This window comes from Chinchilla lanigera, unplaced genomic scaffold (assembly GCF_000276665.1).
Source record: "Chinchilla lanigera isolate Chin_1 unplaced genomic scaffold, ChiLan1.0 scaffold00188, whole genome shotgun sequence".
Classification (NCBI taxonomy): domain Eukaryota; kingdom Metazoa; phylum Chordata; class Mammalia; order Rodentia; family Chinchillidae; genus Chinchilla; species Chinchilla lanigera.
The window spans coordinates 419,974-446,587 of NW_004955589.1; the positions used below are offsets into that span (position 1 = coordinate 419,974).

General features: G+C 45.8%; 1 protein-coding gene across 1 annotated transcript; it reads left to right on the forward strand.

Moving 5' to 3' along the window:
- Positions 1-15,824: 15,824 nt before the first annotated feature.
- Positions 15,825-26,388, forward strand: S100a10 (S100 calcium binding protein A10). The gene is made up of 3 exons (XM_005414536.2): positions 15,825-15,923; positions 22,974-23,126; positions 26,065-26,388. The coding sequence occupies exons 2-3, from the start codon at positions 22,995-22,997 to the stop codon at positions 26,224-26,226; spliced, it is 294 nt and encodes a 97-aa protein (XP_005414593.1). The 5' UTR covers positions 15,825-15,923; positions 22,974-22,994; the 3' UTR covers positions 26,227-26,388.
- The last annotated feature ends 226 nt before the right edge of the window (positions 26,389-26,614 follow it).

Below are 26,614 nucleotides of genomic sequence, written 5' to 3' on the forward strand. Positions count from 1 at the left end.
AAGTTTACCTTTAATAAGGATTAAGTTAATTTACCCAGGAGTGAGATGCCTGAGGCTATAGTCTTTAGCTAGTTGAGATCAGATCCAGGTATCCTTGGCTGTGATCTTGTCTTATCCTTTGAAGCTTTCTGGCTTCATCTGCCAGGTTTTAGTAGGGATTAGTGATTCACGGAGGTTCACTTACTATGAGTCCATTGCCACTTCCAGACAAGCAGTCTGGGCTTTAGACAGATTCACAAGTAAACATAAAAAGCCAATTGGTTAATTTAAGTCCTGCTCAGGGCTGCTTTGTAGTGGTCTCCATCATTCCTGTAGGCCATTGGTGTGGAACCTATGGCACACATGCCACAGCAGGCTGTTTGTACCATTGAAAGCTCTAAAAGGTTCGCCATCACTGCTCTATACAATCTGCACATCACCCAGCCCAGCAGCTGCACCCAGCTCCTGGTTTTATTAGATAGACCACTGAGCTTAGCATCCTGTGTGGATCCCATCCTGACCAGGAAGTGTGTGGGGGGAGTGCAGGGAAGGAGTTCTCACCATCATGCCAGGGAGGGGACAAACAATTTAAGACTAATCACAAGGCAGATTGTTTCTACCTAGAAATCCACCAGCGGCTCATTTGGCACCTTCTCAACCCACATTTCCTCACTGCATTTGGCTCCAGGTGTCTGAGCCTGGAAAATTCCAGGTGGTTGTGTTCTTTTCTCTTCTTCAGGTCTGCAGCTCACCTGTGGGTGCCCTGTAGATTGTTCCTGTTGATTTTTCTCCAATCTGTCCATTCCTGTCCACACTCACCACCATCATTCCAGGTTAGACCTTCATCATCACTGCCCTCACCTCCCTCTCTCCCAGCCCTATCCCTCACCCAAACGTTACTTCTAGGTGCACCTGCCATTCCTCCAAATGTGTCCTGCACACTCTCCCTTTATCTTTTTAATTTATGTTTATTAGTACATGTTTGCAGTACTACTGTCTACATACATTTTAGAGAATACATGTCCTTATCTTTTTATTCCCCTTACTCTCCTCTCTCCCCCTGCTCCTTCCATCTCTAGATCCCTTCCCATTTGCAAAGGATCTATCTCCCTGTTTCCCTTTGTCTATTTTTAAATTTTATTTTTAAAATTATTTATACTTCTGTTTCTCACATGAGAGAAGTTCTGAGGTATTGAAACTTGGGTGTCTTATTTCACTTAACATTACAGTGGCAAGGTGTATCCCTTTTCCTACAAGTGACTCACATTTATTCTTCTTCACGGCTGGACAGTACTCCGTTACACACTTTCCCTTTAGCATCATGGTTTGCGTTACTTCTGCCCTCGCCGTCCGCTCCATATCAATGCCTACAGAACCTGGCCCAACCTTCAAAATACCTCAAATCCTACATCTCCAGGAAGTTATTCTCAGGGCCCTTGTCAGAAGGAAGGCTGCTGTTCTGAACTCCTGCTACCATCTGCCTGTGTGCAATAGTGGCCACACACACCACCTCACATGAGCTACCTGGGAACATTCCTCATGTTCCTGCCCACATTGCAGTTATCTTCTTAAGCAGCTGTCATCTGCTCTCAAAAAAAAAGCAGGCTGGGGTGTTGGCCAGGAAGACGCTTTGCAAAGAGGCCTACTTGGGCTTTAGGAGCGTTGTATGCATGTTTGCTCTCGGGAAGTGGCTTAACCTGGTTGAGCTTCCTTCCCTGAAAACAGATTTGGTATCTGTATTATAGGGCTTTTGTCAGAGTTAGAGATAATATAAGTAAGCCATAGTAAATTATAACTATAATCAGAACACTAGTCAATCTAAAATACTAACATTTTTGATGCTGTACGAGGGCCCTGAAACCCAGGGCCTCAAGCTTGCTCAGCAAATGCTCTGCCACTAAACTGCATCCCCAACCTCTAAAGTACTTCCTGAAGTGATTATAAGACAGAACTTTGTGTAGACTACAAGGCTGTTATGTTAATGTTTAGTAGCAACACATGGAGTATTTTTTTCTCATTTGCTATGACCAATACAGACCTCAGAGATGCCCCATTGATAATGAGAGATTACCAGCAAGTACATCTTCCAATAGCCAGGCACTTCGGTTTTCAGGACATCTGTGTTCAAAACTGTCAGAATAAATTTACTTAAAAGTCATCCAAAGGTGAACGTGGTAGGAGGCTGAGGCAGGAGGATTGTCGCAAGTTCAAGGCCAGCCTGGGCTACATAGCAAGACCCTGTCTTAAAAAAGCCATCCAATAAAGCTGGTTGAATCCTATGCTCAAACTGAGGTTTTGGTCCATCAGGCACCAAGTAGTTCAACCTAGTATCTCTATATTCACTTTTTTTTCATCTTGTACACTGAGCATTCCTTTTCCCACTGCTCAGGCCCTGGGAAATATCGTGAAGAAATGAGCACATAGGGAAGGGTGCCAACCTAAATCCCAGTCTCTACCTCTAGCCAACTGGGTAATCTTCCAGCACTACATCCAATCATCTGGTTTCCAGACACAGCTTCCTGTCCCCTGCCCTGTCTGGGCCACTCAGAACGCAAACCCCACTGCAGACCTACTCACTCTGTGGCCACCAGAGGGGCCCACAGCATTAGCTAGAAAGCAGGACACACCCTTTCCTGGTGCATTTCTGATCTTAAATCTTTGCCAGAGTACCCAGCCTCAGCCAGTAGGATGCCTGGGGGAAGAACTTGCTGCTGCCAACTCTGTTGAAACCTTAGTTCATACCAAGCAGCCAACATTTCACAAGAGGACAGGGCTGAATTTCTGTGTGTCTGAGCCCTCCCCAACTACATTCCAGGATTGGCAATGAACAAAGACTCTCTGTGGTTTAACTGTTTCTCTTTGATACAACCCCCACCACCACACTGAATTTCTGTCCTGAGCACCATTTGCCTTTCCTGAAGAAAAGGGAAGTGCCTGCAGTAGACGGGCATGATGAGCAGGTCGCATCTCACAGAGTCCCCACCCCCACCCCCGGGGCCAAGCGCTGGGATTCGGACAAATCTGTGTTCTGTCCCGACCTAGTTACTCAGCTCAAGGTGCCGATTAAGTTTCCTCCTCCTTGGAAGAGACCCACGGCAGGAAACTGGGAAATCTGGTTCCCTGATTACTAGAAATGATATAAGGGAGCGAAAATTCCACCTTTTCTCTGCCAGCCACCCCAGCTCTGACATAAGCAGACTCAAAACCTCTGATTTTCACTCTGATTTTGTCTCTCTTTTGAGGGTTTATGAAGAGGCTGGACATATTCCTGGAAATATTTTAAAGTAGCAGAAAAATCTCAAAAGATTGTTTACACTTGATCTTAGCCAAAAGGCCGAGAAGCAATCAAAAAAGATTGTTTAGAAATACCTAAAAGGCAGGTTTGTGTCCTCCTTCATGATAGCTGCACATCAATCATCTTATATAATAACCTCTCCAGGACAGAAATTGAAAGCCCATCTCATGGATGAATTAAAAGGAGAAGCAGAAAACTGCCCAGAGCATAAAACAATCACTCAGCAGAGCCAGGATTCGACACGAGTCTGTCTGGCTCCACTCTTGGGTAACGAGTGTTAACACAGGGGGGGGGGGTGTGCTTGCGACGTGCCACGGACTCTGCTAAGTACAGTATTTACATTATTTTTTCCTTTATACTCACAACATCCCTGCAAAGTAGGTGCTACTGTTAAGTCAGTTTTGCAGAGGAGAAAATCAGCAGTTTGGAAAGGGCAGGTGACACATGCAAGATCATATAGCTAATGAGTGGCAGAGAAACTATGACTCCCAAGGCCATCTGAAACTCCAGAGCCTGCACTTATAGACCCTGTGTTAACTTAATTGTTTTGTTTGTCTCTACAGCCAGCAAAAATGTTGGCCAGATTCCTGTATTGTCTCTCCACCCTCCTGTGTCACCATCCCCCTTGCTGCATGTGCTCCAGACACACTGGTGGTTTTCAAATCTGATATCAAATCAAGCTCCTCCCCGCCTCTGAGCCTTTACTGCTCCCCTCCCTCCGACTGTAAAGCTCTGCCTCCACCCTCCTTGCTGTGCAACTCTAGTTCTTCTTCCTCCAGGTTTGGCTTTCAGTGTCACTGCCTCAGGGCAGCCTTCCCTGACTTTCTACCCAAAACTGCTCCTTCTTCCTCAAACCCTTGTTTTTCCCATCATGGAACTCACAACAACTTAAACTTTTAGTTTTTCCCTTTTACTTGCATTTAAATCTTTCCCACTAGAATGTAGGGCTCATGAGGGCAGATATGCGTCTGTCTCCTTTGCTGACATATTCCCAGTACCCAGAACATGCCAAGAATTAGCAGGCACTCAGCAAATATTTGCTGGGTTATAATCACTAGAATTCGCAGTTTGCCTATAGAAGAAAGCAGATGGTTTTCAACCCCAAGTTCTTCTGTGTTAAAAAAAAAAAAAAAGCTTCAGTTCTTCAACTTCTGCCACTGTGAGAGGTAAGTTATCTGGCAAGCACAGCCTTCAAGTCCCCACAGGGAAGTCCACCAAAGGCATCACCCACAAATCACACAAACTGGAGGCCACAGGGCTCAGGCCAGCCCTGCTTAACTTCCTTCCAGCCGCTTCTCCACAGAGCTGGGATTCCACAGGTTCTGGAGTCTGCCTCCAGAACCTGCTGCTTCCTAGGGCCCAGCTGGATGCCTCTGTGTTCATCAAATAGTTCTCAGTCTTTCTTGTCTACCCCATTTCACCCTTAAGATGACTCAGGCTGAGAGTGGTTAAAGCGATTTTCCGAGAGCCACACAGCTAGTGAGGAGAGTTGCTGTTAGGCATTCTTCATTGGCTCCTCGTTACCTTGAAAACAAGCTCCAACTTCCTTAGCAGGGGCCAGGAGAGGTGCCTCTTCTTGAACTTACCACCTCCAAAGCTCTAAAGGACTTTGTACCCGCCCTATGCAGAACTGGGGCGATTCCTGGAATCGCTTCACTCACAATTTCATGCTCGGGGATCTCCTTTCCATCTGCCTCCCAGAAGGTGGCTTTTTCCTGTAGGTCCTTTAAGATCCATATAAACCAACCAACAAACAAAAAGATATCCCCTAGCAGAATTTATCCTAACAAAACAAATATGTGGGCAAAGATACATATTCAGAAGTAGTCATTTATATAGAGAGTTATTTATGAAAGCAAAAAATTAGAAGCAAACTAAATGCTAAAAAAATGGGAAATGTTTATCAAATTATAATGTCGCCCTATTTAGGGTGTACTAATACAGTCATGCTTCCTTTGAGCTTTGTTTTGTTAGCTTGTTTTCTTCTCTTTTTTGGACTTTGGCAAAAAGTCTCAAGCAGATCACTGTAAATTAGTGATTCTCAATCACAGTACCAAAGAGGACTGCTGCCACTGCCCACTACTGCACTGACATTGATGGGTAGCTGCTGCAACTATGATTCATGTGAACACAGTGTCTGGGCAAACAGGATACTGAGCTGGGCTGCACAGGTTTCTGTGTGGTTGAGGGCACAGCCTAATGACACACAAAGAGAAACAAAGAAACCACATTTGCTAAGACCTGTAAGCACTTTGCTTAGGGAGTATCTAAGAGAGAGGGGTCAGGGAGAAAATAGTTCTACTCAAAAAGTGACAACTAGGATGGGGGAAAGGAGAAAAGAAAGAAAGAAGGAAGGGAAAAAAAAAAATATATATATATATATATATATATACACAAGATAGCTAAGTAATTTTTTTTTTTTTTTTTGGTTTTGGTTTTTCTCCGGTACCAGGAACCGAACTCACGACCTTGCGCTTGCCAGGCAGGCGCTTTTGCCGCTGAGCTAAATCCCCAGCCCCTGATAGCTAAGTAATTGTACTACTAATTTCTATTGGTTTATTGAATGCTTATTTGTTTGATCAGTTTTGCATGCCTATATCTGGTAATCTGAATAACTACTTTGAAGATAGCAATATGTAATATAACAATCATTGTTAATTTCCTATCATCTTATTTTGAAATTATCACTTTTTTTATTTTTTGTCTTTAAAATAAAAAAGTGAATTGATCACTCATGTTTAGCTCTTTGTTTTCCCTAGAAACCACTTTGAAGAAACCAAAGTATAGTACAACAACCATTGATAATTTCCTACCACTTTTGTCTGTAACTCATTATTATTTGTTTTCCTGAGAAACTATCTTGAAGATACCAATAGGTAAAATAACAACCATTGATAATGTCCTACCATTTTGTCTGTAATTCGGTAAATCCCGCTATAACTATGTTATCCTTCTTTTACTGTTTTAAATAAAAATAAATAAAAATTTTTAAAAAGTAACACTATGCTATTTTTATCCATATAACAGTGCAATTATTATATGTGCAAGCTAATCCTTTCCAATATGCTGCCAAAAATACTATCGCTCAAAAGAATGCCACTCTATCTATGAGAGTTTTGCTGTAGCAATCACCCCCAAATTCTAGTCCAATGAGATTGTTCCTGGCCAGCAAGCAGCTTTTTTCCATATGGTGATTCAAGAACCCAGGTTCATTCTACCTATTGCTCTTCCATCCCTAGAGCCTTGGGGTCCTGATAGACGGAGAGAAAGAAAATGAAAAGTCATCACTTACTGCTCAGACCTGCAAATGACATCCATCACTTCCACTTGCACCCATACTTAAATAATCCCAGCCAGGTGCTGGAGGTAGTAGGGACACAATGCCTTGGCTGAACAGCCACCTTCCACAAATACCCTGTGAAGGAGGCCCATACGTTTCTGGTGAGTAACCTACCTTCTGTGCTGCAGCCACAAACTAAAACTATTGGGAACCACTGGCTAATGAGGTTTTGTTGCTATGCCTCATAGAGAAGTATGAAAAGCCCCAGTCCTACCCCACTAATGGAACAATCTCTGCTGCTCCCAGCATTTTGCATGTGGAAGGTACTCAGGCCCAGTAGAGAACTTGAATGCTGCTTCCTCTTCATTCCAGCGAGCACACTGGACCAAGCCTCAGTTCTGTTCCTCCAATGCTGTCCAGGTTCTCTTCCTGGTGCCGCTCCCCTCTACCACCTGCTATGACTCCAGCCTTGCTGGACAGCTCTGCCCGGTTGCCTCCAGGGAAGCAGAGCTTTATACATATGGTTGACAAGGCATAACTGTTTCTTTTTTTTTTTTTTTTTTTTTTTTGGTTTTTCTCCGGTACCGGGACATAACTGTTTCTTAGAGGAAGAAATAGCAGGGATCATTTTCCTAGAGAGAGATTATAGGCACAGTGGGTGCTTAGAGATTTATGGACCTATTAGTAGACAGAGTCTTTAAGAAGCTACATAAAGGGCCAGAAGTGCTCAGTTACAGAGTGCTTGCCTAGCATACAAGAGACCCTGTGTTCCATCCCCAGCACCACAAAAAAGACCCCAAACCCACAAAAGACCAGGTGTAGGGTCCATCCTGCTCGCCATTTGTACCCACAGTATTTCAGAAACCCACCTCCTTTATGGAGCTGCACCTAGAGTCACACTGGCAGATGAGCAGAGAGAATAGGTACTGGAGTGAAGAGGAAAAAGGAATCAGTCATACTGGTGCTCAGCTGTAATCCAAGGTACCCAGGAGGCTGAGGCAGGAAGATCATAAATTCAAGGCCAGAATGGGCAACTTAGGGAGACATCTCAAAACAAAAAATAAAAAGGATTGAGGATGTAGCTCAATGGTAGCTCATACTGGATTGGATCCCAGTATGGGGATGGGGAGAATGAGAGACTGAACACTCATGTCTTGACAAATATTTAATGACATAGAAAACAGTAAAGATACAATATTATGGAACAACAAAAAAAACCCATAGCATCAGTGTGATCACAGTTATGTAAATATGTATTACATACGATTGAAAAGAACAGGAAGATACATAAAATGTTTATCTTTGGTTCATGCATTTATTAATAATCTTTCTTTTTAAAACTGCTGTATTTTCCAAGCTTTTTATAATAAGAATGCAATCTTTTTACATATCAAAAAATCCCAGTGTTATTATTTTTAAATTTCTATTACATGTTGACTTTACCAAGAATCATTCTGTGACCACTCACAGGGGACTTTGGAAGCCCTCTCCTCAACAATCTCATAGTATCCTAGGCCATTGGCTAATCACTCTGGAGTTTTAATTGGTTCCTTGTCTATCTCCCAATAAGCCCTGGAGCTCCTGGAGGGAAGAGACTGATTCATCTCTGAATCTCCAGGGTCCAGCACACATAGGTCTCCCTAAAGATTTGTGGACCAAATTAAGAGGTAAAATGAATAAATGTGTGCAAACATAGGCATTCTTGATATAGGAGGTGGGGCATGGCAAAGCCAGCTGTCAATCACAAGCTCCTAGGGAGCCAGGCCTTGTGGCACGCCTGTAATCCCAACACTTGGGAGGCTGAGACAGGAGGATCATTGGGAGTTCGAGACCAGCCTGGGCTACAAAGTGAGCTCAAGGCCAGCCTGAACTACATAGCGAGACCTGTCTCAAAAAAAAAAGAAAAAATAAAAAAGATTACTCTTGGACTGGGGATATAGCTCAGTGGCATAAGCGCTTGCCTGGCAAGCCTGAGGTCAGGAGTTCAATTCCCAGTACCAGGAAAAAAAAAAAAAAAAAGCTCCTAGGGAACAGGATGAGCCCTGTGTGGAACTTGCAAGCTCCCACGAGATGTGGACAGCTTAAAAAGACAGGCCATCACTGAAAGCCGCTATCCTGTGTGAGTTTGCACGGTAGCCTGTGCTGTGTTTCCCCATGCAACATGTACTTTGACTTTTGCTCTTATCTTTTTTCTTTGTTCGGCCCACGCTAGCTCTGAAGAGCTGATTTTTCCCAAACCCATTTACCCCACACTTTTCAAATAAATTTTTTGGTACCGTTATTGGCTTTTCTCATCCGATTCTTTGTTGGAGGCATGAACCACCTGGAATACTCTGATTGGCGAGCCATTTCTAAAGGAACTACCTGCTAACAGCTGGCAGAGTCCGCACGTAGAATATACTTGGCATGGCCTGGCACAGGAATGAAGCTCAGGTGTCGGAGACCAAGATAAGACCTATGTGGGCACATTTTCCGTTTCTAAAATGCTGACAGGTTTCTTTTCTCCTTCTTCCCCTCACTCTCTTCTCTAGGCAGAGAATGCAGGAGACAGGAAGCTGTTTGCTTTTGTAGCTGTGGGGATGGGGGAAGGGAACGTAGGTTTTGTTTTTCTTTCTGACGGCTGTGTTCACTTTGTGGTTATGCCTTGTTGTTCCAGCGTTTATTTCTTGTGTGTTTTGCTAAATTAGGCTGGTCTCCACATACCCTAGTTTATAAATGGCTTTTTCTCAGTTTGTGTTTTGGTCAGGCATGCCGCCGTATGACCTTGCCACGTGGCCAGTCACTGTCTTGTCTCCTGTCACTATGCATAACTTTTACATGGACAGGTTTCACCAGCCATCACCATCTTTTTTTTTCTATCTCCTTTTTTTTTTTGTCTTTTTGAGACAGGGTCTCACTATGTAGTTCAGGCTGGCCTTGAGCTCACTTTGTAGCCCAGGCTGGTCTCGAACTTGCCACAATCCTGCCTCAGCCTCCTGTCTTTTTTAAAAGAATTGGCTTTGTGAGCTAAGCCTCTGATTTTGGAGAGCATGCGGGCTTAGGGAGAGTAAGAGAAGGAAATTTTTTCTTCCTCCCCCATAAAAAGTAAAAATAGTGCACTATCCCTTTAAGAACTCCTGCAGCACGTTTGGGTGGCCGCTGGCTGGACTAACTGCAGGCACTCCAGGCAGGGTAGATGCCCTCGGGCAAAACTGGGGCCTGCTTTCCTGTTGGCAGGGAGATTCAGTCTTACCTACCTCCAAGTGGGGGAGAAATCGAACTCAAGAAAAAATACTTATCCATTTTAAAATGTTGAGGCATTTGGTAGGAATCAAGTAGCCAACAACACTGCACTCTCTGGTCCAAGAGCCTGCCTGACGCCATGGTCACCTAGTTTTGTGCTTCCTTGTTTAAATGCAGATAAATTAAAGATCTACACCTGATGCCTGAACAGCTAATTAAAGTAACTGAGTGTAAAAAAAAAAAAAAAATAGAGCCATCCCAACGTTTAGTATTTTTATCAGAGCAAATGCAAAGGATGCTTTTCTGCCAGACATGGTGGTACATGCCTGTAATCCTAGCACTGGGGAGGCTGAGGCAGGAGTACTGCTGCAAGTTTGAGGCCAGCCTGGGCTCTACAGTAAGACTCTGTCTCAAAGAACTTAAAACAAAAAAAGTTTTTCCCATATGATTTCAAGTGCAAGTTGGACCATAAGGAGGTTCAACCAGGTGGTTAAAAGAACTTTGCTTGGGGCCAGGAATATAGCTCAGCAGCACAGGGCCTGCCTGGCAAGTGAGAGGTTGTGAGTTCGATTCCCAGTACCAACTCTGCCTAGGAAAGTTCTACCATTATCTCCCAGGGAGTTTGAACTAGGCAAGGCCAGCAGATGGCCTTGAGAGAGCACCAGTCTCCCTAATGAGTTAATGGGTCCAAATGTGGAGACAAAAGCCCCCAGGGTGGGGGCTGGGGGCTTTCTTCTGTGGTCTGTGGTAAAATGATGCCCATATCACTCTCAGGTTGTTGAGCAGAGATGTCTCTCCCTGCCCTGTAAAATTGCACTAGGGGCACCTTGTGGACTTCCGATCTCCTCCTCATGTGTGGGTGCTGCCTTAAGGAGCAGAGGTGTAAGACAAACTGATGGGAAATCTATTGGATCTCTTCACCATGTGGATTTCACAGACTTCACCACTAGGCCGCCAGGTCCTTGACGAATGGGACAGGTTTCAGCCTGACAATTTATAAGAAGAACAACTTATCTACTATTGCAATACGGTCTGGGTTCCATATGAACTGGAAGGTGGTGAAAGCCGGTACTCTGCACTAGGAGGCTGCTGTGCAGTTACAGTGTTGCTGCTGAAAACACGAAAAGTGGAGAGAAATGTCTCAGGTTCAGGCTTTTATAACTCTTTTTCAAAGGAAAGGTTCAAGAACTATGGTACTCAGTACAGGCTCCGAGGAAGACAAAGAGATCCTCAGTGACCTAGTTCTAAGACCCCCACTTGTCTCTCAGGGGTATCTCAGTCTCGCTGATTTATTTAAGAAGGATAACCACACCAGCATGTCCCCTTGACCTCCCCCTTATAACCTCAGACCCTGCTCTTACCATGGGGATAAAAAGGTGCGTTAAAAGGTCTGTTCACCATGATAAGGTGCCCAGAAGAAAATCCAGTTGTGTTTCGTAACTGACTAGCGGAGGCCTTCCAAAAGTATACTTACAAATCCATCCTCTAGGGACGGAGAGGCACTAATGGGACACCACTTCATCTGTCAATAACCCCCAGATATTCAGCATAAGCTACAAAAACGGGGCCTCAGATACTGATAACCCAACGGCCGGACACAGCATTTTCTGTGTTCAACCATCAGGACCCAGAGAAGAGAGAAAAGAGAAAGGCTACGACTACAGCCATTGCCATCGGTAGTGCTTTAAACTCACCCACAACCTCTTAGAAAAAGCCCAGGGACAACCGAGGAAAGAGTTCCTGTTTGAAGGGTAAGAAGGCTGGACGCTGGGCACAAGATAGCACCAAGATTCTGCCCGGGACCTGTTCTAAATGTGAGGCAAGTACTGTGCCTGACTCTCGGCACTGGAGGTCTGACTGCCCCCGCTCCCAGAGAGGGACTAGGCCGGCCAGAACCCTCATTCCCGCGCTGACAACTGACATCACCATCGCCATCTCCTCAGAGGAACCCTGGGTGGAATTAGAAGAGTGAGCCAGTTCAACTGTTTACTGATACAGGGGCACCTCATTCTGCTTTGATTTCTTCTCTAGAAAACTCTCCTCTAAGTCTACAGCCATAATTGGGGCTATAAGTACCCATCGTCAGAGATTTTTTCACTCCTGCTGTGAGGTACCACTTTGAAGATCAAATGTTTAACCATGAGTTTCTAATAGTCCCACAGTGTCCTACTCCCCTGCTATACAGAGCTTTATTAACAAAATTGGGTACAATTCCCAGATTCTGGCTGAGGCCAAATGCCTTCTACTTGCTGGGACTGCACTAGGTCTCCCTGACCAAGTTAGTCAACAGGTGAATCCTGCTGCCTGGTATAAGGGAATACCTAGTAGAGCAAATTCAGCTATGCCAATAATTAAAAGACTGAAAGATTCCAACTGATTTCCCAACTGAAAGCAGTATCCAATCAAGGAAGAGGCATGCAAAGGCCCCCAGCCTCGCCTAAACAGATTTCTCAAATACAGCCCTTTGAAACCTTGTCAGGCCTCTTGCAATATTCCCATTCTCCCTGTAATTAAGCCCTCAGGAGAATACAGGATGGTACAAGACCTCCACCTAATTACCAAGGCTGTTACTCCAACCCATCCTCTAGTGGCAAATCCATATATAATTCTCTCTCAAATTCCAGATGATAATAATTGGTTCTCAGCTTTATAGTTAAAAGACACATTCTTTTCCACCCCCCCTACATTCAGATGCTGTTTCTGTTTGCCTTTAAATGGGAAAGTCCCATTTTAAGAGAAAAACAATATACTTGGGACAGTTCTCCCATAGGGGTTTAGAGATAGTCCTCACCTTTTTGCTCTAGCACTAGAAAAAGATTTGAAGAACCTAAAGCTAGAACAAGGAACTATCTTACAGTATGTAGATGATATTCTATTTTTCAGCCCAAATCAGAAATTATCTAATTATAACATTGTACAAACTCTCAACTTTCTGGCTAAGAAGGAATATAAAATCTCCAAAGAAAAGGCTCAGACATCCCTCCAAAAAAGTTCAATATCTGGGATATATTCTCACACCTGAAAAACAATAGCTATCTAGGGACCAGATCCAGGCTATCTATGATCTTGGGCCTCCTGCCACCAAATAATTTCATTCCTTCCTAAGAATGGTAGACTTTTGCAGGATCTGGCTACCGAATTTTGGACTAATGGCAAAGCCTCTGTATGAGGCAATAAAAGGCCCCGAGTCTGTGCCCTAGAATGGACAAAAGTGACTAACAATGCCTTTGGGAATTAAAGCATGCCCTTACTCAGGCTCCAGCACTGGGAATACCTGACTTAAAACCTTTCTAAGGCCGGGCATGGTGGCGCACACCTGTAATCCCAGCACTTGGGAGGCTGAGGCAGGAGGATCATTGTGAGGCCAGCCTGGGCTACAAAGTGAGCGCAAGTTCAGCCTGAACTGCATAGGGAGACCCTGTTTCAAAAAGACAAAAAAAACCCAAAACTTTCTATCTCTATGTATCAGAAAAGGAGGAATTGCTTTGGAGTCATTGTCTCGACCCAAAGGTGACAAGAACCTTGCCCAGTGGCATACTTTTCAAAGAAATTAGATGGGTGGCTACTGGATGGCCAACCTGCTGTAGCTGCTATACTAACAGAAGCTACAACATTAACTTTGGGACAGAGACTAGAAGTTCTGACTCCCCATAGGGTCAAACCTATTTTAGAGACAAAAATTTACTTGTGTTTTGTTTTTCGGTTTTTTTCCAGTACTGGCAATCGCACTCACTACCTCACGCTTGCCAGGCAGGCGCTGTGCCGCTGAGCTAAATCCCCAGCCCCATTACTTGTGGTTAACAGGAAAAAGGCTTACCAATTATCAGGCTCTCCTCTTAGACACTCCTGAGATTTTTATTCAAATTTGAGTACTATTAACACTGCTTCTTTGATGCCTACAGGCCCAAAGGTTGGCCAGTCTTGTGAACAATTAACTGTCCAGATCTATGCAAGTGGGCAGGACATCAGCGGTATGCTCTCCAAGATCCTCATGTGGTATGGTTCACAAATAAAAGTTTTTGTCCAAGAAGCACCCAAAAGAAGAAAGCTAATCCTGTGAACTTCTGGAAGACTTGAAATTTCTCTTCAAAAAGCAAAGCTCTAGTGCTACTACAGATAAGTAAGCAAGATGTTGCTAAGGCCATGGCTCTCAGATTCTTGACAATTTATCTGACATAGCTCTCTAACATACATTCTTCTCTACCAGAAGCATGGAAGTCTGACCCGCTCCTCACATCTGGACTAATAGTAAAGTTTCTTTCTACTGTCAAACAGGCAGCTAGAAAGTCACGAACTCTTTTTTCATTGTTTTCTGAAAGTTTTTTTTTCCCCTCAACCCAGGCTACAAGCCACAAGGTAGTTGGAGAGTACATTATCACTAGAAGTCTACAGCCCCTTCCAGCTTGAAGAAGCTATAGAAGACAGACCACCACTCCTTCAGCACCCCATAAAAATTTATGTCTCCCTGGGGGAAATGATATAGGCGATAGGGCGTGGCAAAGCTGGCTGAGGGAAAAGAGCAGGACTTGTCAATCACAAGCTCCCAGGGCAATAGGGAGAAGATGTAGAAGATGCAAGCTCCTGGGAGATGTGCACAGTGTAAAAAGGAGGGGCCATCGCTGAAAGTGGCTATCTTGTGTGAGTCTGCACAGTAGCCTGCGCTGCGTTTCTCACACACAATGCGTGCTTTAATTTTTGCCTTTATCTTTTTTTTTTTTTTTTTTTTTTTTTTTTTTGGTACCAGGAATCAAACTCACGACCTCGCATCCTCTTTCTATTTTGTTTGGCCTAAGTTAGCTCTACAGAGCTGGTTTCTTCCATACCCATTTACCCCATACTTTTCAAATAAACCTTTTGTCACTGTTACTGGCTTGTCTCATCCAATTCTTTGTTCGAGGCAAGAAGAGCCTGGAATGCTTTTGACTGGTGAGCCATTTTTAAAGGAACTACCCTATCACATTCTCATTCTAAATCCACTGGCATCTTCCCAGAACAAAGATACCCAGCAATTCCTGCCTGGAGACCAAGCCTGAGCGCGGTATACGAGATCTGGAAGAACCGCCATCCTGAGTAGTCAGCACCAAGTCTGCAAGGACCTAGCGGAAGTGAGAGCTGAATCAAATTGGGGTTTCCTGGCAACAGCCAAGATTAGTCACGTGGTGGCACCGGGAGGATTCCCCGACCCTGCTCATTCCTTTGGGATCACTCACCAGCCCTCCCAGGCCCTCCCCTGAGAACGCAAGAAAATCCCGGGTCTTGGGACTGGCTCTTTTCCACCAACAGCTGCTAGTAATTTGCCCATAACCTTAAACCACAATTTAAGGGGGGGAAGGCGGCGTTTAAAATCGTTCGCTCGGAAACACTTAGGTTTTCTCTAAATCTGTTCCAGAAGTTTCCTCCAAAGGGCTGTCAGGACCAACTACACCCATTACAGAGCAAAAAGAGCCTTGAAAACTTTCGGTATTAACATTTTTAAGCACAAATGAAACTGAATCACTGTCTAGGAAAAGCCACACACAGGAGGGGTAAATCTCTCCTGCTATACAGCGTTTGCAACGTCCCCAGAGCTCAGAACCCAAACATCTCCCTCCCCTTCTCCCTTTTCCCTGCCGGCAGAACGCGCAGGATCCGGCTTCTCGGCGAGATGCCCTGATCAGAGAACAAGCCTGGGTTCCCTCGAGAGTGGCGGGCTCCACGCGTTCCTCCTCCCTGACATCTAGAAAATAACTCCTAAACCCGTGGGTTCCCTGAGAGCCGCGGGCCTCTGGCTCTGGGCCAGCCAGCCCCACCCGCGGGATGGCTGCATTCTTGGAGTTCCACACTCACCCACTTTCTGAAACCGAACCCGAGAGGAAGGGCACGGCCCAGGGTGGGGATGTCCCGAGATAGCAGCGAGGGGAGCCTTGCTCCTGGGGGAGAAGTTCAGCAGGGCTGTCCCTGCGCGGGGGAGGCCGCAGGGAGGCGGGTCTGCGAAGTGGGAGGGCGTATGCAGGGGGCAGGACTGGGCGGCCCCGCCGCCAACCCAGGCTCCTCCCGCCTCGCGCGGGCCGCCCCGCGTACAAAGGCGTGCAGCCCGCGGTGCGCTCCTCCCCGCCCGTGCGCCCCGCTCGCCCCGCTCGCTCGCGTCTGCAGCGCCTCCGCGCCCAGGTGAGTGCGCTCCGCGAGTCCCCCGACCCGCACCTGAACCCCGGGGTACTGGCCGCTGGCTGCGCCCGGCAGACTCGAAGAGGCGACCCCGGCGTCGCGGACCCGGAGTGAGAGCGGCCTGAGGGGAATCCGCGTCGCGGCGCTGCGGGCCACACCCTGTCCGGCCCCGCGCCCACCCAGCCCCGCGGGGATGGCAGAGGGGGCGCTGCCCGTCAACACTAGGCTTGGCGTTGGTGCCTCTGGACCGCTGATCTTCTTTTCCATTTGCAGTTCTTTACTCTTACTTTCCCTGCTCCCCGCCTGCACCCCCTTCTCGCCCCTGCCCTGGCTGGCGTGATTCCTTATGGGTTTGGATCGATTGCAGGCTGATCTGGGTCCAGATGTTTGTAGCCACCCCAGCCCCGGGCCTCGCAAGCTCCGGGAGGGCTGTGGAGGGCTGGACGGCTTGGCAGCTGGAGGATTCCCTTCCTACAGGATACTGTTCAGTCCTGCGCCCGACGGAACACATGCCGCAAGCTGGGCGTCCTGTTGTTTGTCGGTCGGGTAGAAGGGAAGGGTCTTCCCGCCGAGTGGGGGCGGTATATTTGTTTTCTTTGTAAGGCATTGCTGGGGCAGGGCGAGGGAGAACCTTGTGCTGTGGTTTTTCTACTGAAAGCTCTCTTCTTGCTGTCTTAAGTGGAACCAGAGAGAGACGAGGAAGAGCAGACTGATGATGAATCTTACCGTCCCAGCTTGCTTTGGCCCCTTGCAGTGGGGCCGACAGACAGGCCATTGGTACCTGGTGCACACTTGACCTTGGCCAAAGGAAAGGCGTTCCCTCCAGCCCTGCCTCTGGAGAACGGGCTCTGCCCAAGTAAACCAAGAACTCAGCCGTGCTGGGTAGGGTGGTGAGAAAAACAGTGCAGCTACAGGCCAGCAAAGCAAGGAGAGCCCTGAGCCAGGTTCTGGAACGCATTACACCCGCTCCGGTCGGTCCCTTCCCCTCTCCCTCCCAGGGGGAGCTGCGGGGTGTGGTTAGCACGGAGGGCCCCAGGATTCTCCTGGTGACCTGAGGCCCGTGACTCAGCTGTGCGACCGTGTGGGTGTGGCCCTGCTGCTTGCAGATACTCTGGACAGTATAGTCCCTGAAGGAAAAAAGGAACTGTGCCATCTTAGAGGGCATTTTCCAAGCGGAAGTGACTCATACCAGGACTGGGTGCCAATTTGACGGAGCCGTTTCTTGACTGAGCGGTGGTGAGAGTAGTACTTAGATTGGCAGGGCCATGGCAAGACCGCTGCTAGGTTATCCGCCAGGCTATCAGCCCTCGATGTGCGGCTTGGCAGCCAGCCTCAGCTTTACTTGGGAAGTAGCTTTTCCCATTAAGACATCTGCAGTTGATGCGGAGCTCCCCCGCCAACCCTCACCCTTGAGTTTCAGCCTCCAGGAGTGGATTTTCATGTCCTACACTTCAGGTGAGACCAGGTCCATGGAAGCATCCTGTGGATGATCTTTGTCTCCAGTGTGTTTCCGCAAATTGTAAAGGATAACCAGGAGTTGGGGCAGGAATAAGTTCTTATAACTCATTTGAAATTTACTCATCCATCCTCCCCCCGCAGATTCCTATCTGCTTACTGTTTAGTCGTCTCTTCTAAATGGTGTTATGTTCCTAGACAGCCCACGGTGGTTTCTTCACAGTGGCCCTTGACTCAGCCTTTGGAGTTTCTCATTGAAGTTCTTCAGTGAGGTTAAGTTTTCTGGGTCTGTTGGGCATAGAGCTGTTGTGTAGACTCAACTGCTGGCTTTTCCTGAATTCATCAAATGGGCCCTTGTCCTCCCAGTTTTGGCCTCTGGCCCAGCCCCAGCAGCCACCCAGTGTGGTTGGGCCTGGGGCTGCGAGGGGCTGAGGCTAGGTGCCTCTTCTTTCCACTGACAGCTTTAAAAATGTGACTTTTTGAGCACTACCCACTGGGTACGCCCTTGAACACAATCCTGTCTTCTAAAGCATAATGCTAAGGGAAACAATGGAATTCTTTCAGGATTATGCTGTATAAATTAGCACTAGAAAAGCTGGTCTAAAATTTTAGGATCTTTCCTGAGCTTCTTATTTTCCCAGGACTCAGCGATTTCGGAACCTCACAGCAAAGCAAAAAGAGTTTACTTATTTTTAACAATTTTCAAGGGCCGGGGGTATAGCTCAGTGGCATAAGTGCCTGCCTGGCAAGTGCAAGGTCTTGAGTTCAATTCCCGGTACCAAAAACAAAATAAAATAAAAAATAAAAACAATTTTCAGTACTCCATCCTTCCACTAAACGACTCCCATTTACCTCACCAAAGGATTTAACAGCATTTGTCATAATAGTTGTTGTTGGCTGATTTAGATGCCTGACAGTTCTCCAAGGAATTATGGATGTACTTGGTTGAGCTTGATGTTTCTGAGTTCTTCCTGTTGAACTGCATCTGGAACTTCCCTTTGCTGACCAGTTCTTTAGTAGGCAAGTTTTATTTCATGAGGGAGACATCCTGGATGGAGATCTATTGTCTCCACTCATTTTTTTAATTCCCTTTTGGGATCAACTTCAAAAATGCCTTCTGGGTTTAATTTCAACAAAAGTATTTTTTTTTTTTCATTCTCCAAATCCCCAAAATAAGAGGAAGAAAATTTCAAATGTATTTTAAATAACAGATGTTTGTTTTTACTGACAAGCTGCCAGTCAGTTTCTGGGTGGCTCTACGAAAACTAGTGTATGAATGCGATAGAGATGAGCAAAGTAAGTCAGACCTCTTGCCCCTTCGAAGAGTCCTCTTGAAAATTATGGCCTTAGTCTGGGCCCAGGTCCAGAGCAAACATTTGGGATGGTTCAGAAGCAGACACTTTCCTAAGAGAGACGCCTTCCCTCCTCCTCCTGGGAGGGCTGTAGTCACAGTGTTATTGTCCATTTCATTTTTACTGGTACAAAGAGCAGGCTGCAGGAAGCTGGGCACTGATTGCTGAGACGTTGCCTGAGGATCCTGCAATCTACTGGGCAAAGAACCAGAAACGCCAATAACTAAAATTTTTTGTTTGTTTGTTTGTTTGTTGTTTTTCTTCCAGTACCAGGAATCACATTGATGACCTTGCACTTGCCAGGCAGGTGCTGTGCCGCTGAGCTAAATCCCCAGCCCAATAACTAGAATTGAGGGCAGGCTTTTACATAATAAATATTCCATTCGCTGGTGGCAAGCACCACGGAGAGAGAGTAAATCTCTGACACCATCACTGGAACATGCAAAATAGTTGCTTAGTGTAGGAGAACCAAACATAGAAAATTGGGTTCATGTCACATTAACTAAATGTGTTGAGTCCAGGATTGTTTTCTATAGAGAAAACTATAGCAAGAGGTCAGATTTCTGAGCCTTCACTCTTACTACTTACAGCCTAGGCAAACAAATAGAGCGCATCAGAATAAAATGATTTGCCAGGCATGGTGGTGCATGCCTGTGATCCCAGCACTTGGAAGGCCAAGGCAGGGGGCTCGCTGTCAGCTTAAGGCCAGGCTGGGCTACATAAGCAAGTTCAAGGCAAGCCTGCACTGCATAACGAGAGCCTGTCTCAAAAAAAAAAAATAATGATTCAATAAAAGGTGAGTGGAGCTGGGAGTAGTGGTACACACCGGAGGCTGAGGCAGGAAGATTGCCATGAGTTCGAGGCCAGCCTGGATTACACAGTGAGATCTTGTCTCAAGAAATTTTTAAAAAAAAAGTGAGCAGTGAGGTTGGTGCCTCCTGTGGAGCTCAGCAGTGAGCTGGCAGAGCTAGAAAAACACAAAGAAGGTGGGATGAATGAAAACACAAGAAAACTGCCAGAGTCAGAAGTCCTGTGAGAGTCTGACCAGACCTGTTTAACAACACACATATTTTTGTTTGCATCTGGAATGTGCTCTCCTCTGTTCTCCACTGTTCCATTCAGAGGCAGACCCTGTTGAGGCCCCTTTCTTGGCCCTTCCCAGTTCTCACGTCCTGCTGCTGAGCTCAGCTACAAGGTTTCCAGCCTCTTCTAGGTCATCACACGGTCATCTCAGGTCCGGACAAGGGGATTGTTTGATTCATTCATTCACTTATATGACAAACAGTTATTTAGTGGTCTGTGGATAAAAGGTAAATAATTTACAGTTCTTAACTAAGAAGAGCTTAAGTAGTACACAGTTGAATGCAATTAAGTGTGTTGAGTGCAGGAATAGGTTGTTGGGGACGCTAAAAAGATGCTGCTTCTCAGCCCAGCCCCAAGGCCCTCTGCCTCAGTGCATCTGACCAGCAAGCAAGCCCGCCCCTGCTGCCGCGGAGCGCGGGATGGAAATGCCAGGTTCACGTCCCTGAGGATCTTGGGCTTTAATAACCAATGGTCTCCATTACAGTCACCCTGCCCTGTAAGCCCTGCCCAAGGAGGGAGAGAGCTCCAGGCTGACTCTTGGGCCCTGCTACACAGGCCAAAGGGCTGTGAGATTCATCCAGCCAAGAGCACAGTGTTAAATTAAACAAGCATTCCCCCTTTTCTTTCCTTCACCTTTAAAACCCACATACAGCTCCTTCCAAACACAGTTCCTGAGCTGTCACTTTGGCCAGTGCCACCTGGGGCATAGGGTCCTCCTGCGATGGAAGGCGTCTCTGATTTTCAGTGCTGGTTTCACTTCTGGCTAGCCTCTGCCCTGCATTTTTTGTGGGGTTTTTTTTTCTTTTTTTTTTTTTGTGGCACTGGGAGTTAAACCCAGAGTCTTCCCTCTGAGCTAAATCCCCAGACATTTTATATTTTGAGATGCGCTCTTGCTAAGTCTCTAAGTGGCCCGGGCTGGACTCAAACTTGTCCTCTTGCCTCAGCTTCCCCTGCATTCTTAGCACAGCGGGTCTAGTGGATGCGAAGCCAGGCAGCTGGCTGCTCTGTTCCCCACCTCACCCGCAGCTGGGTGTGGGTCTAGATAGGGAAGCAGCTATAGATAGGAAAGCTCCATCCCTTCAGCGCCAGTGAGGCCAAGGAAGAGGTGATGAAAGAAGGGATGATCAGAGTGACCTCAGACCTGAGCTGTGCTTGTACAGTAAACTGACCTCATTCTCTTAAAAAATATATTCAGGTATGGACAAGATTTCCTCAGCTTACAGCTTATATTTCTTGGGAAAAATCTGCCTGTTTTCCTATTTTAGGCATGCTTATCCTGCTGCATTCTCTTCTCTGGCTTTGTAGTGCACTCTCCTGCTGTCTTGGGAAGAAAATGAACTAGGTGTCCTACTCATTTCTAATACGGGTGATCTTCAGGGAATTGGTCAGTAAGGGCTCTGTTGCTGTGACCTTGGGCACAGGTTTGTTTGGTTTTGGTTTCTTTTTTTCTTTTTTCTGTCCTTTGAGACAGGGTTTCAGTATCAGTTCAAGTTGGCCTTAAACTCACTTTGTAGCCCAGACGGGCCTCTAACTCAGAGCTATCCTCCTGCCTCAGCCTGCTGAGTGCTGGGATTAGAGGCGTGCACCACCACGCCTGGCTGGGCACAGGTATTTTTAAACCTCAGTGGTGTCTGACTTGTTTCCTGAGTTATTTAAGTACCAAGGCAAGAGCCCATGTTCTCGTATAATTGACTCACTCCATTCATTTTTCTTAAATTGCTACACTTCCAGACCAACCCAGGTAAGTAAGGCAGACGCTCCTAAGCCCACTGCCATGGGAAACCCATGCGGGCGTTGGGGGTGAGCCAGTCCAGACTGTAGGAGGAGAAGGAAAAGGGTGTGGTCCCCCTGGAATTCATTGCACAATGGACCTTGATGTGTGCAGTTACTACTTTCTGCTACTTTTCTCTCGGTAAAAGATAGCATGTAGGGGTCTGGGCTGAACAGGCATCTCCTGCCTGAGGCAGAGCCCTGGTTCCTATTGGTGCTCTTCAGCAGGGAAAGCTCCCAGCCTCTCCTACCTGTGCTCACAGCCTACTGTAATTTGTTTTACGTAATGTATTATAATCCCCAAAGAAATTCACCTGTTTCCTGTCCAGTATCGATTTTATATGATGTTAAACAAAGCTGTTCTGTTCTGGACAGAGTGTGCCTTCTGTTAAGCTAGAATCCATTAAACGCCTGTTAAGTATCAGGCACTGGGTCATGGTGAAACATGTGCCCCAAGTCCCTCATACCTGAATGCAGTGACCTGACATGTCCCTTTGCTGTCCTGAACTCTTCTTGATGAAGAGCTCCTGCCTTCCCACCACACCGTAGACTGTGAGAATGGTTCTGCTATTCCATGCTGCCAAAGTGCGTGAGGCCCCCAAAGGAGTGAGGACACACTATTCCTTACTCCTTCCCCAGTGAAGGTAGTAATGAACTTTGGGAAACTTGTACTGTGGTAGAACTGCTGCATTTTACCACCAGGGATGCAAATATCTTTATTGCAAAATTAGCAAGTTTAGAACTTTAGTAAAGTATAAATACCCAGCAGACAAAGTATAAATATCCAGCAGCAAGCAGATTTCCAAATCCCAGAATCCGATGGAAGTAGTTTACTGAGTTAAGCTTGGAAGGTTGAAGTTTTCATATTCATCAGGCTTGTCTATGTGGGGTTTCAGCCAGTTCCGAGTCCCTTTTGCTATTGCCAAGGAAAATGAAGAAATATCTGTTCTGTCAATAAGGGCTTTGTCAGTTAAAAAGGGGTACACTGGTCTTGCTTTTTCAAGTGAGTACAGTTTGTATTCTTCATGAGGTGATTTGTGCAGAATTAGCTGGCAACCAGATCAATCTCTCCTTCAAAGCACTGATACCTGAGTGCCTATTTCCACCACTGAGATATCCAAAAATGGAGTTGAAGTGATCTTTGGATTCCTTGAATTTTATAGCTAGAAAAGCCTAGTCACCCTCCTCCCAGTTATCCTCAAAATATTAATAGTACATGTGACTTAAAAGGTAAGCATAGGCTGGGCGTGGTGGTGCACCCCTATAATACCAGCACTCAGGAGGCTGAGGCAGGAGGATCACCTCAAGTTCAAGGCCAGCCTGAACTGCATAGCAAAACCCTGTCTCAAAAAGAAAATAACAGTTAACCCTTTTTCTTTATATCTTTTAACAGGTTTCAACAGATCTCACCAAAATGCCCTCCCAAATGGAACATGCCATGGAAACCATGATGTTTACGTTTCACAAATTTGCTGGGGACAAATGCTACCTAACAAAGGAGGACCTGAGAGTACTCATGGAGAAGGAGTTCCCTGGATTTTTGGAAGTAGGTGTTGAAAGGCTTCGAAAAAACCCCAGGCGTATAAGTCAGTGCTTCCTTTCCCTTGCTTTTCCCTCTCCTCTCTGTGGAGGGCACTACAGAAAAGGATTTTCATTTATTTATTAAACAATATTGAGCACCTAGTATGAATAACATCGTATAGGGACACAAAATGAAGAAGATACGGCCTCTGCCCTCAAAGAGCTTACAGTCTGCAGATTAAATAAGACAGGACATGGCTGCTACACAAAGTCGCAGGGAATTGTTCTGGAACGTTCCTCTGGAGTCGCTCGCATCCACTGCAACAATGTGAGCGGGGGGGTGGGGAGGAGGCTTTTCAAAAGATAATAAATAACCATAAACTTGGTGCAGAAGATGCCACATCCTGGTCACATTCTGCTCTGAGCGACTTGTATCTCCTTTTTATTTATCTGGAGATCAAACCCAGGCCTTCCATATGCTGAGGAATACCTCCACCCAAAATTTCCCTTCTTAAATCCTTTCAGATGAAAGCATGTTTTTTTCTTTTCCAACTCTAATTCATACAGCAATGGTATCAGTCATCAGCTAATAAAAGCCAAGTGTTAGGGGCTAGGGATTTAGCTCAGCGGCACAGCGCCTACCTGGAAAGCGCAAGGTCATGAGTTTGATTCCCAGTACCAGAAAAACAAACAAAAAAAGCCAAGTGTTGCTGCAGAAATAACTGCTTTCCCCCCTGAAATCGCTACAGAACACAGGTGCGCGGTCAGGTATACACCTTACTCTTAGCTGAGCAACCCTGGAAGATGAAGAGGACTCTGCCAAAATCCCGGACACATCACTCAGGACGTTAGACTACGAGGCACAGTTGTCCTTTGGCTTTGCGGACACTTGAGAGGTTGTTGTTGAACTTAATGTTCAACCAAGGCAAAGCACTGCTTGACACAATAGCATGTGGAAGTGAAGGCTGGTCATTCCTTGCCACAGTTGTAGTCACTCTCATTCTGGGTGCTGAATAATGCATTAGCCCCTGAAGGTGACGGCGAGGGATGGTAAAAAGCTAGGTCTTGCCTCTTGTTATCTGCCTGGTGAATAGTCCAATAATCAAGTTCCTGATTCCTGCATCAATTAATACTATTTTTATATGTCATCAATACCAAATAATTAACCTAACAGTGGTGGTGAACCTGTGGCAAGCATGCCACTGCGGGTTGTTTACTATCACTGAAACCTCTAAAAGGTTCACCATCACTGGCCTAACACTTCTCTCTGAGCTGCAGTCACCACAATGCTATCCCGGAATAAGCCGGAACATACAGTTACTCTACCTGTGTAGAACCCTGTAGTCTAGCCCCACATCAGGAATTAGAAGATCTGGCTCGGCAGGTTGCTTCACTTCTCTGGGCCTCAGTTCCTTCCTTTGTAAAATGAAAGGGCTGGACAGATCAGCTGCGAGACTGCTTTTATTTCCTGTGATCTTCTAGGCGAGTGTAAAATGCAAAGGCAGGATGTACTCATTCCAAGCCATGGTATCACACAGACAGAGGTGTTTTTGCTAAACACTAATCATGTTGTTGCATAAGTTAGGAGCCAGAATAAATGTCACATAAGACACAGACCCTCCCTCCCTAAAGGTTTTGTGGCATCAGCAGCATAAAAGGTGTATGTAGGGCCATTTATTCTAGGCTCAGGGTAATTCTAGACACCAACACTAACTGCATCAATAGCATTTTGCTTCTAAAGTTGACCCCTGATGTCATCCAAATTTCACCCATTCTGACCAAAGCCAGGAAGCTGGGGGTAAGGCCAGAATTAGCTACGTAGAGCAGGTTTGAGTTGATTGCTTAGGGTAGGAGTTTGCAGTCCTCATGTAGGAAGGTCAGCTGCTTTACCATAGGGGATTTTTGAGTGCAGTATATAAACATCCAGCACACTCACTACACTGACATCATTAGAATTCATCAGTACTTGATTGTGAGCCTGATAATAACCTCTAAGAAGCCATATTCCCCTCTCTGATAATGGCACAGACCCTGTAGGAGTAATTACACTTTTATTCTTCTGACCAGCATCACTGAAAAAGAAGTAACCAGTACAAGCTCCATGAAAGCAAAGAGGATCTTACACCGTTTCACACATTAATAGTAGGCATTGGGGGGTTATGGTCCCATCACATGTTTCCTTTGACATTCGCCCAATGTACAGTAGGCTAAGGATGCAGCTTAGTGCTAAAGCATTAGCCCAGCATGCACAAGACCCTAGGTTCCAGCCCCATCACTGCAAAGGGGAAAAAAAAAAAATGGAATGGAACCTAGAAATGGCATTGCACTCCACACTCCTCCATTTATTGCTTTTTGTTTTATCTTGTTTCATTTTTTGGTACCTGGAGTCAAACTCAGGACCGTGCGCATGCCAGACAGGTGCTTGTGTTGCTGAGCTACATCCCCAGCCCTCATTTATTGTTGATACACCAGGGCACACAAAGCTATGCTGCTTATGCAAGGTCATATGGCCACTGTGTCAGGACATCACGTTAACTTGGCCTCAGCTGTGAAAGGAGAAAAAGCGAGCTTTCTGTCCTTCTCAGACTTAAAGCACCCATGGTATCATTAGGATAGGTGGCACTGAAACTTACTCCCTAAGTAATCTCGTGAGATCTTGTCATAAGGTGTTTCCTTTGAAAGGATTTGACCATGTTATCAGGAATACATATAAGTCTGAACTACAAAATGGTGAGTATAAGGTAGTTCTTAGGCAGATGCTAAATATGAAGTTACCAAGATGTGTGAAGACAAAAAAAAAAAACAACATTTAGGTGATCTACAGAGGTCACTTATGACCTAAAACACTAGTGCAGATCATTAGGAGATTGTACACACTGTTGTCGTCAACACAAATCAGATACACTCGTCATTGCAGCCATTGACTAATATTTCTTGTCCTTGTTCTCTCCCTGCCCCCGCAGAATCAGAAAGACCCTCTGGCTGTGGACAAAATTATGAAGGACCTGGACCAGTGTCGAGATGGCAAAGTGGGCTTCCAGAGCTTCTTCTCACTAGTTGCGGGCCTCACCATTGCGTGCAATGATTATTTTGTAGTTCACATGAAGCAGAAGGGAAAGAAGTAGGTGGACATGAGCGTTTACTCCTGCCCTGATGAGAGTTCTCCCAAAGGGCCCCTTAAGGAATCTGCCCCTCAGTTTCCCCTTGTATAAAGATTTCATGAGCAGATCGGGACCCTTAGAAAATGAACAAATAACATCCGGCTCTCACTGGACAAACAGAAAATGGAAAGTTAACTAGATGCTCGATAAGCTTTTGATTTTTATATTTGCATCCTCTTGCCCTCAATAAAGTCTTTTTTTTTTTTAGTTCCAAATTTGAGACAGCATGTGTGTTGCTTCTTCCTCATTTTGGTTAATGAAGAATCTGCATCCCCTTGAGAACCTGGCACACAGCAGAGCAACTTTCACAGAACCTGCAAGAGGGAAAGTACCCTGCATTCAGGCTTAGAGT